Source organism: Priapulus caudatus, unplaced genomic scaffold (genome assembly GCF_000485595.1).
Source record: "Priapulus caudatus unplaced genomic scaffold, Priapulus_caudatus-5.0.1 Scaffold115, whole genome shotgun sequence".
In the NCBI taxonomy this organism is placed as follows: Eukaryota; Metazoa; Priapulida; class Priapulimorpha; order Priapulimorphida; family Priapulidae; genus Priapulus; species Priapulus caudatus.
In genome coordinates, this window is record NW_014577176.1 from 246539 (window position 1) to 258580 (window position 12042).

Sequence of the window (12042 nt, forward strand, 5' to 3'; positions counted from 1 at the left end):
CTCTCTCTCTCTCTCTCTCTCTCTCTCTCTCTCTCTCTCTCTCTCTCTCTCTCTCTCTCTCTCTCTCTTCTCTCTCTCTCTCTCTCTCTCTCTCTCTCTCTCTCTCTCTCTCTCTGCCTCGTCCTCTTTCTCCCACGAGCGCGCTTTCTCGATTCTCCGCCCCATGTCAGGTTATTACCTCGGATCTCCGTAAGAAATCCTCATGACGAGAGGTGTAACACTACAGTCCGTGTTCTCGTGCCTAGGTCCGCCATTGCTGCTGTCCAGCCCGTGACGCAGACCGGACAGCGAACCGCTGACGCTCAGGGATAGCGGCGGGCCCCCGTTGCGTCGCGGTCGTTCGCCGCGGATGCTATGGCGTCGTCTAGCGACGCACTCCTGCGTGAGTAGCGTCAGAAGCAATAGCACGACGCACGTGGTTTCTGAAATTAAAGACGATTTTCAAGCGCATTAATGAAATGTTGACGTAGAAAAAACAACGTCGAGAATTATTTTGTGCTCGCGTGCGATTTACTCCTCTCTCTTCTCTCTGCCTCTCCACTCCCTCGCTTCCCTTTTCTCTATATCTCTTTCAAACACTCTCTCGTTCTTTCTTTCTCTCTCTCTCTCTCTCTTACCCTCTCTCTCTCTCTCGCTCCCTCTGTTTATCTGTCTCTGCCTCTCACTCTTTCTATTTGCAAGCCTTTACCCTCAGCCCCAATATGCTTGTTTGTGTTTCTGTTTACATTACCGTGTTATTTTTTAATCATTTTCCTCCTATAAAATTATTGAAATTGTTCTTAAAATTTAATTCACAGTAAATGTCTGTCGATTTTTAGATGGTAGAGTTATTGATAAACGATTGAACTGCAAGTTATCACCAATCAGTGGTAATTTCATTTCAATGTGTTATAAGACTCTAAATAAATTGACCTATTCCCCATGTCTATTCACCTAAATGTTTTATAACCCAGTTGCAACAGTCGCGCATATGAACACTATACATGTGCATGGTGAAATCTGATCTACATGCTTCACTTCGCTCGCAGCATCGCGCCACGATTCCCAGCTATGCTAATGTATGGGCAAATGGCGCTACGACGTCGGTCGCAGTTGACTGCCAAGATAATATTCTTCGGCCGTTCTTATACGTTCAAACTGGAGCCCGGCAGGCTGACAGCACTTGTGCGTGGTAAAATCTGATCTACATGCTTCACTTCGCTCGCAGCATCGCGCCACGATTCCCAGCTAAGCATCATGGTCGTACTATTCAGATTTCAATGCAATATTGATGTGTGTAATGTAGGCAAGTGACGGACGTGGCGTCATTGATTATTAGAAAATTATACTTATATATTAGTCAGTGACCACTCCCACCCCGCGCACGCACACACACGCACGCACACACACACTCACGCACGCGCGCACGCGCGCACACACACACGCACACAGCTCTGGCACATGTGCGGTTAATTAAATCTACGACTTAGTGAGGATTAGACGGAGACGGCGCTTAGCGGCGGAGTAAGACCGGAGTAATTATTACGGAGGTGTATCCCGTCGAGTCGGCATCCATATTGCACAACGCGTCGGCAGTAGCCGACGTCCGTAATTTTCGCCGACGCTCTGACAATTGGTCTGCGGCCGACATAAATGCGGGCGTTCTACGTCATCGCCGACCCGGCGGTCGCTGTTGCTATGCATTAATATCTACCAAGCTACGACCTCGGCGATGCGTCAGCCCCGCTAACAACCACGATGCACCTGTAATTAGACGTTCGCTTACGTCGATGTGATTCGTACGGAACTTTCTCGCGCGTCATATATGACGGGAGCTATCTAAGGCTACTAACCCCGGCCCGTAAGGGAGCGGAAGTATTCTCACTATCCATCACTATTCATCGTTGCCGCCGCTGTAACTGACGCGGTTTAATGAGGGGTGTAATCATTAAAAAATATATTAACAACAACAACAACAACAACAACAGAAACAACGGCAACAACAACAACAGAAACAACGGCAACAACAACAAAATAAAAAACAACAGTAACAGCGGCAGCAGCAGCAGCAGCAGCAACAACAACAACAACAACAGAAGCAGCAGCAATAACAACAACAACCACAACAACAACAACAATCACGACGGCGATGGCGATCGCGATGGCGATGTCTGCCGTAAACACGATATGAATAAGTTAGTGTGGGCACGTTCGGCACGTTAGGTTCGTACAATTACATTAGCACTAGTCGTGCATACGAGCGCGATTTTAATATAGCCTAAAGCTTCCCCATTGCCCCTTTCCGACATTTTGTTGAAAATTCTAACGGATGCATTTCGAGTGAGAAGTCCAAGAGCGTTCTTGCGTCAGATGGGCATCCCAAAGGACACGACATTGAAAGTGTTCGACCGTAATTAAAGCAGAAGAAAATCCGTTTACCCGCAAGCAGCAGAAATCAGCATGAATCCATAGCAATACGACGAAAGTATACCACGCAGAGTCGTGCAGGGCGATGAATAGAAAATGTGAAAGCAACCTTACGCGTAGCAGCTAGAGCCTACATATTCGCGACAACGACAGACAAACAACAGAGAAAAGCACGAGGACAGACAAGGCGGAATGCGGATAACATGGAAATGCAAGAATATAGTACTATATGTACGAATAGACACTATATATAATACGTAACGGGTGATAAACGTATCCTCAAGTATAGAGTAGAGTCGAAAGCACGAATTTTACGCGATGAAGGCACGTTGAATTGTTAAAAGCATTCTATCGCGCTCACTAGATATCAAGTTCCAACACAAGTTTAAAGATTTCATCCAATTTTTTATTTGCATTAATTGAACATTAATGAATAAAACTTTAAACATTAAATAACGATAATGCGATACAGGGTTTAGGACTATTATGTTTATTAAAACTCATAATTCAGCCTGTTTAAGCCTATCGTGTGTTTTATCTTAATTACTCTGTAATAATGCCTGGGTAATTAAGTAATTAGGTGCATAAACGTGCCTAAAGGCTGCTTAATTACAGCGGATAAGTTAATAAATGCTGTCAATAGGTTTCTTTATTCTATTCCTGGAATGTTGGGAAATCCCAGATACATAGCTTTTGTTCTAGTAATTAGCACAATTGCGTTTAAACTATATCGTTAGGTCTTCACTGTCATCGTTCGTGGCGCTGTTGTCGCATCAGTTTGTCACGCAGCTAAACGATGGCTATTATGCGAAAACAGTTACTATGCTCGCGCAAATTGTTTTTAATTATAAAATCTCAAACGTATCATGTTAGCTTGAATTTTTTGACACTCGTTATCCCGGGTGAAAATCTGTTGAATGAAAAGCTTGAGGTGCGGTGGCGCGAGGGCGCCGCCAGGTTATAGAGGCGCATAAGCCGTATGCTGCGGCCGTGGAATCATTTGCAGAAGCCGGGCTTTACTAGGGATCGCTACGATGGGAAAATGTCTCTTCTAGTAAGGTTTTAGTTCGTAATTGATCATAGGTCGCCACGTACATTTTAGACTAATATACCAGTAGTAGCTTGACATCTCAACAAAAAAGATTATATCGGTAATATTTCATTACGGACCTACTGACTTACTATATATTTCGTTACGATATAAACTAGTCAGTCTTATAATCAGCCCGGTATACGAACAGTCTAAACCGTTTGCAGTTTAAAAGCAGGCATATTTTTTAATGAATTTTGAGATCGTTTATACTGCTTCTTGCGATATCGACGAGGTTATTTGTGGTTTCACTCTAATGCGCTAGTAATAGTTTTTACTAAAGGATTTACGTTGCCCTATCAAATTACAAAACGCCTACGCCACGTAGTTTCTGCTCGTATAAACAGCTCACTTAGGTATCTATTATCTAAATAATAATTTGAGTAGTGTCGTTCTGTTTGTTCCTGCATAACTTCTAGGCGCGTGCACGAATCCGGCTAAACATTTTCGTGCTTTATTCCTACGCATCAGGTTCGATTCTAACACTTTGCCTTTTGTTATTTATTGGGTTAAATGTTAAAAAAAAATCTAATGGGAAATCCCCCTGGAAAACATGCACGATTCAGTTCACTTCCGCTAGGTGCGCTCGCTGTAGACTTACAAACACGCAACCACAAGCCGTCGTCGTCATCGTCATCGTCGTCGTCATCGTCATCGTCGTCGTCATCGTCATCGTCGTCGGCGTTAATTCGTACATCGCCCTCATCAGCGCCATCGACATCATTCTCGTGATCATTGCATGTTACGTTCTTCTATAAGGACTCCATCGATGGCTCGATCCATTCCGGGAACATCGGACGTTCGAACCCCCAGATGATCTCTTCTTTCCACTCCTCGTACGGGAGCACAGTACGCGGGTAATCTATCCAGCTGTGGTTAGCTTCTGACGACATAAGTTTATCTTTCAACTGCTTTTCGAGGAGCGATTCTACGTCGTCTGTCATCATGCGAGTGACGCCCACGTCATCTATAGTGCCGTTCATCTGTATTAGAAGCTTGTCGACGTCAGCGAAGAAAACATCGTCACCAGATGGCGACACCTTGTTGTTTATCGACGCAGACAGTTTTCCGTCGGCGATAAAGCGATACTGCCCGTGGGAACGCTTCTGCTTTGAATTCTACACGAGGAAATGAAGCTATAGCTATTATTCGCTATTTTCTCTGAAACGTTGTCTCAAAACACATCGCGATGCTGGCAATATAAAACCAAATTTAACTCTAGGTTAGAGCAAAAATAGATAAAGATCAAAGACGAAATCTTGTGCTTTCGTGTTAAAACATAAACTGTTAACTACTATAGAGGCACGCAGACAAATCCATTTATTTCACCGCATTTTCTTGTGCGTGATATCTTGAATGGGATAGAAAAGTCATGTCATTCTCGGGGAACAGTCTCAAAAGGAGAACCACGGATGCGTATTAACCGAACCCGTGATTTCTCCTGCGCGCATCAAGACTTGTGCGCGGGATCGGTTTACCTGATTCATCTCGCTCATTAGACGTCGCATCATGTCCAGGCTGATGTGAGTCTGACACGGTCGACACATGCACGCGGTCGCTCTCTTCACAAGCTTACGTATGACCGGCGGTCTCCGGCCTGGACACTGGATATAGACGACCGCCAGCGCCTGACTGGTCGGTTCGCAGCAGCTGTGAATGTACAGGTGTACGCGCGCGCGTGAGTGAGTTGGGGACAGTCTGACCGCGGTATATATGCTCGTTCTTTCTGCATGTATACGATGTTACCGTGTTATCGGCTAAGATACAGCATTCGGCTAATTGATTGATGATGATTGTTCCCTCTGAACCTAATTTTTCTATTGATTCAAAATGGTTTGATCACACCATAGACTTCAGACCTTTGCAAATGCAGATATAATAATGAAAGATAAATATAAATGAATCAATTTATATTTATTTACTTTTATCGTTCATTTATTTATCTATCTATCTATCCATCTATTTGTTTATATATTTATCTTGGTATGAATCACGCATACCAGACGATATATCAGCGTGATCGATTTTTATCAATATCATCACCAAGTTGTCTAGAAAGGACAGGAAACCGAGACACTCGGCAAGAAATCGTTCTCGCAGTTACGTTTACACTTCTCTCTTGCGTGGCACAGCGCTGTACAAGAGAGCATGAGTCTAACCTGCAATATCCCATCTGTCGGTCCGGCCGTCGGTGGTCGAGACGAGTGTAGCTCACGCATGCGCCGAGACACCCAGCTGAAGGAATCTCTACCGGGATACACCTGTACCGAAAAACAACATCATTACATGTGCGCAACATCAGCAACACGACACGTTGCAAACAACAAATTTGTTTGTTTTTTCAAATTCCTTGTTTTCCTGGTATACATACCCGCTGTGTATCGCCTTTGCTTGGTCTCCACATTTCCACTATCTCTATAACTGTTTGTCTTCTGTTTTTCTATCGTTCTGCCTTCTTCCCTCTTCGCTCTCTTCCTGTCCCCCCCCCTTCTCTTTCTCTTATCGCTTTCGCGCTCTCTCTCTCTCTCTCTCGCTCTCTTTCACACACATACGTTCTCTCTCTCTCTCTCTCTCTCTCTCTCTCTCTCTTCTTTCTCGTCTCTGCCTCTCTCTGCTCTCTCTCGTCTCTCTCTCTCTCGTCTGCCGTCGTCGCTCTTTTCCTCCAACGAGCGCCTGCGCTTTTCTCGATTCTCCGCCCATGTCAGGTCATTAACCTGTCTCCGTAAGAATTCCTCATTGAGAGGGTGTAGACACCTACAGGTTCGTGTTCTCGTGCCTAGGTCCCCATTGCCTGCTGTCCAGCCCGTGACGCACGACCGAGCAGCGACCGCTGACAGCTCCGGGATAGCGACGGGCCCGGGGGGGGGAGAGGTCCCCGTTGCGTTCGCGTCGTTCGCGTCGGCGATGCTCATGGGTCGTGCTAGCGACGCACTGCCTGCGTGAAGTAGGCCGTCAGAAGCAATAGCACAGAGCAGGCAGGTGTTTCTGAATATCGTAAAGACGATTTTTTAAGCGCATTAATGAATGTTGACGTATGAAAAAACAACGTCCGAGGAATTATTATTGTGCTCGGTGTGAATTACTCCTCATCGTCTTCTCTCTGGCGATCTCCATCCCCTCGTTCCCTTTTGCTCTATACTCTGCTTCAAACACTATCTCGTTCTTGTTTTCTCTCTTCTGTGACCTCTCTCTCTCTCGCGCCCTCTGTTTTATTCTGTCGTCTGCCTCTCACTCTTTGCTATTTGCAAAGCCTTTTACCCTCGAGCCCCAATATGCTTGTTTGGTTTTCTGTTTACATGTACCGTGTTATTTTTTAATTATTTTCCTCCCTATAAAATTATTGAAATCATGTTCGTAAAAATTTCATATTCACAGTAAATGTCTGTCGATTTTTTAGATGGAATAGTTATTGATGAAACGATTTGAACTCGGCAGTTATCACAATCAGTGGAATGATTCAATTTCAATTGGCTATACGAGAAACTCTTAAAATCAATTGACCCTATTCCATGTCCTATTCAACTCTAAATGTTTATTATCCCCAGGTTTTGCAACAGCCTGCGCACATGGAAACTATTATATAACTTTGCAACCTTGTGCATGTAAAATCTGATCTAATAAGCTTGCTCGCAGAGCAATCGCGCACACGATTCCAGCTATGCTAATGTGATGGGCAAAGTTTGCGCTACGACTCGTTCGCAGTTGACTGCCAAGATAATATTCCTTCGGCGTTCTTTATACGTTGAATGAGGCGGGCAGTGCTGACAGCACGTGCAGATAAAATCTTATCTACAGGATGCTTCACTTCGGCTCGCGAGCATCGACCACGATTCTCACTATGCTAATGTATGGGCAAATGGCGCTGCGACGTCGTCGCCTTGTGACTGGCCAAGATAATATTCTTCGGCCGTGTCTTATTACGCGTTCAAATGTGAGCCGGGCAGTCTGACAGCAACGTGGGCATGATAAAAAGTCTTATCTACACTGCTTCGACTTCTCGCTCGCAGGCATTCGCTGCTCACGATTCTCATGCTATGCTAATTGTATGGGCAATGGCGCTGCGATCGGTCGTCGCGCTTTGACTGGCCAAGCATAATATTCTTCGGCCGTTTCTTATACGTTCAAACTGGACCGGGGCTGACAGCACTTGTGCGTGTAAAATCTGATCTACGATGCCTTCACATTCGCCTGCAAGCATCGCCGCATCGATTCCGCTAGCTAAGCATAGATAGGTCGTTCCTATTCAGATTTCAAGTGGCAATCTTATTGTGTGTAATGTAGGTCAAGTGACGGATCGTGGGTCATTGATTATTGAGATTAAATTACACCTATATATTAGTCAGTGACATCCAGCCCCGCGCACTGCACACCACACGCGACACACACCCACACACACAATCGCACGCACGCGCGCACGCGCCGCGCACACACACACAGCATCACAGCTTCTGCACATGTGCGGTTAATTAAATCTCTACGCACTTTAGTGAGAGATTAGACGGAGACGGCGCTTTTATCGCGGAGTAGACCAGAGTAATTATTCGGAGTTATCGCCGCCGATGTCGGCATTCATATTGCACAACGTCGTCGGCGGTAGCCGACGTCCGTAATTGTTCGCCGACGCTCTGACATTCTGGTCTGCGCCGGACAATAAAATCGGGCGTTCTATCGTCATCGCCGACCGCGGTCGCGTGTTGCTGGATGCAATTAATATCTAACCAACTACATTTCGCGATGCGTCAGCCCCGCTAAACAACCACGATGCACCGTTCGCTTACGTCGATGTGATTCGTTACGTGAACTTTCTCCGCAGCGTCATTATATGACGGGGCTATCTAAGGTACTAACCCGGTCGCTAAGGGACGTTCTCACTATCCATACACTATGTCATCGGTTGCCGCCGCTGTAACTTGACCGGTTTAAGAGGGGTGTAATCATTAAAAAATATAATAATCAACACAACAATAACAGAAACAGACGGCAACAACAACACCAGAAACAGACTGGCAACAACAACAAATAAAAACAACAGTAACATGCGCAGGCAGCAGCAGCAAGCCACAACAACAACAACAACAACAGAAGCAGCAGCAATAACAAAACAACCACAACAACAAAACATCACGACGGCGATGGCGATCCGATGCGAGTCCTGCTGCGTAAAATCCGAATGTAATAAGTGATGTGGGCACTGTTCGGCACGGTTAGGTTCGTGACAATTACATTAGCAGCTAGTCTTGCATACGAGCGCGAATTTTTAATAGTAGCCAAAGCTTGGCCCCCACTTGGCCGCCTGTTCTCGATATTTTTGTTGAAAATTCTAAACGGACATTAGTCGAGTGAGAAGTCGCCAAGACCGTTCTTTGCGTCAGATGGGGATCCCAAAGGACACGACATTGAAAGTGTTCGCCCGTAATTTAAAGGCAGTAAGAAATTCCGTTTAACCCGCAAGCGCAGAAATCAGGCATGAATCCATAGCAATAATGCCACGAAAGTATACCACGCAGAGTCGTGCAGGGCGTATGAATAGAAAATGTGAAAGCAACGTTACGCCGTAGCTAGCTAGAGCCTACATATTCGCGACAACGACAGACAAACAACAGAGAAGAAGCCACGAGGACGACAAGGCGGATGCGATAACATGCGAAAATGAAAGAGTATACCCAAGTTTTAAAATATTAAAAAATTATGTACCGAATAGACACTATATAAATACGTACGGGTGATTAAACGTATCCCTCAAGTATAGAGTTATGAGTCGAAGCACGCCATTTTACGCGAGTGAAGGCACGTTTGAAGTTGTTAAAAGCATTTTATCGCGCTCACTAAGATATCAAGTTCCAACAATTAGTTTAAAGATTCTTCATACCAATTTTTTAATTTTGCATTAATTGAAGCATTAATGAATAAAACTTTAAACATTAAATAAACGATAATGGCGATACAGGGTTTAGGACTATTATGTTTATAAACTCGATATATTTCAGCCTGTTCGAAGCCTATCGTGTGTGTTTTTTCTTTTAATTTACCTGTATATAATGCCTGGGCAATAAGTATTAGGTGGCATAAACGTGCTAAAGGCTGCTTAATTACAGCGGATAAGTTTAATAAATGCTGTCAATAGGTTTCTTGTTATTCTAGTTCCTGAAATGTTGGATACCAGATACATAGCTTTTGTTCTAGTAATTAGCACAATTGCGTTTAATACTATATCGTTAGGTCCTTCACTGTCACCGGTTCGTGGCGCTGTTTGTCGCACCAGTTTGTCACGCAAGCTACGATGGCTATTATGCGAAAAGCAGTTACTATGCTCGCGCAAATTGTTTTTAAATTATAAAATCTCAACGTATCATTTTAGCGTCTGAATTTTTTTTGACAAATCGTTTTATCCCGGTGAAAATCTGTTGAATGAAAACTTGAGGTTGCGTGGCGCGAGGCGCCGCCAGGTTTAATAAGAGCGCGATAAGCCGTATGCTGGCGGCCGTGGAATCATTTGCAGAAGCCGGCTTTACTAGGATTCGCTACGATGGGAAACTGTCTTCTAGAGGTTTTTAGTTCGTAATTTGAGTCATGCAGGTCGCGCACGCTACATTTTAGATCTAATATACGCAAGTAGTAGCTGACAATCTCAAAAAAAGAGATTATATCGGTTAATATTTCATTAGCGGACCTACTGGAACTTACTATATTGATTTCGTTACGGAATAAACTATCAGTCTTATAATAGTCAGCCCGGATAATCGAAACATGTCTAAACCGTTTGGCAGTTTAAAAGGCGAGGCAGCAGTTTTGTTAATGAAGTTTTGAGATCGTTTATATGCTTCTGCGATAGTCGACGAGGTTAAATTTTGTGGTTTCACTCTAGATGCGCTATAATGATTTTTTAACTAAAGGAGTTTAAACGTTGCGCTATCTAATTACAAAACGCCTAAGCCACTAGTTCTTCTGCTCGTATAACAGGCTGTGCTTCACTTAGGTAATCTTATTAATCTAAAATATAATTTGAGTAGTGTCGTTGCTGTTTGTTAACTGCATAACTTTAGGCGCGTTTCACGAATCCGGCTGAACTTTTCGGCTTTATTCGCTACCATTCAGGTTCGATTCTAACACTTTGCTTTTCTTATTTTGGTTTATGAATGTTAAAAAAAAATCTATGGAACTCCCCTGGAAAAACATGCACGATTCAGTTCACTTCCGCTATGTGCGCTCGCTGTATGACATTACAAACACGCAACCACATTTGCTAAGGGATACAGTATCTTTCACGTAACACTGCAGTGGATTTCGCAGGGCACACGCGCTGGGCTGTGAATCAAGTTCCCCCACGCTGCACGTCTCGCACTCAGCGCATATATATCTATCCAATCATCTATTTCTATGTATACTATCTATCTAGTTTATTCTATCTAATCTATCTATCTATTATGCTAATATAATATATATATATATATATATATAATATATATATTCTATCTATGTATCGCTTATATATATATATATAATTATATATATATTCTTCTCTAGTCTATCTATCTATCTTCTATCATCTATTATCTATCATCTATCTATGCTACTCTAATCTATCTATCTTCTACTATTCTATTCTAATCTTCTATCCATTTAACAAATGTGAACCTGTACCGTTGACTATTGGTGAAAGCACTCAAAATCATAGGGATCCACCGCTCCCTAAGGTCTCACCTTGCACCAAAGTTTGAAGTTTATAACCGTCTCAACGGTTGTAAAAAATAATCGAGGGTCAGACCGACGAACACAACACACACACGCGCACACGGCACGACGCACACGCAACACGCACACCACTACACGCACACGCAACACGCACGCACACGCACACCTCGCAACACGCCACGCTCGAACGCACTCACTCACGCACACACGCCCCCACACACACACACACACATACACACACCCTCACACACACCAACACAACACACCACAACACAGACACACACAACACAGCACACACACACCAAGACACAGGGCACACAACAAACAAACAACAACAACGGCGCGAAAACAGTTCTGCTACATACGTGGCAGGATTATAACATTATTGGCGAGCCGGTTTGCCTACATTTCACGAAGCATTATTACAGTTAAACTCTTTAGTAGAGAAACTGACGGCCAAAGAAAAATAATTGTATTAGACGGGTTTCGTATTAACCTACTTTTAACATATATTAGCCCCGAATTAACTAAGGAAAAACATTAATTGACTATCAGGTGGTTAACAAGTATTTTATTATAGCGTTTATATGTTATAGATTAAGTACTTAGTGCGTTAAATTGTTCACAATGATACAATTACTGCAAGCCTAATACTCTTCATTCATAATTTACTACTATTCATTACTACGTGCCCCGTTGTACGAAACTGTACGGGGTCAAGAAAAATAATCGTATGTAAGTCGGTTCGTATATATATTAAGGCCTTAATTTAAGAGAAAATCGATGGGAGTTAGGGTGTGTACAAAGTGTTTTAATATAGAAAAGAAAATACGGACATGAAAAATTTTATGTTA

The 12042-nt window shown here is 43.5% G+C and overlaps 1 protein-coding gene across 1 annotated transcript; it reads right to left on the reverse strand.

Moving 5' to 3' along the window:
• Nucleotides 1–4139: 4139 nt before the first annotated feature.
• Nucleotides 4140–5670, reverse strand: LOC106805495. Its single transcript, XM_014807110.1, has 3 exons — nt 5656–5670; nt 4975–5146; nt 4140–4614 (listed from the first exon to the last, which is right to left on the reverse strand). The coding sequence occupies exons 1-3, from the start codon at nt 5667–5669 to the stop codon at nt 4249–4251; spliced, it is 552 nt and encodes a 183-aa protein (XP_014662596.1). The 5' UTR covers nt 5670; the 3' UTR covers nt 4140–4248.
• Between the last annotated feature and the right edge of the window lie 6372 nt (nt 5671–12042).

Excerpts from the sequence above, each read along its gene's own strand:
- LOC106805495 (XM_014807110.1), bottom strand. Across the intron at positions 4,615-4,974 it reads TAATGAGCGAGATGAATCAG|AATTCAAAGCAGAAGCGTTC; the intron begins GTAAACCGATCC and ends TTCCTCGTGTAG.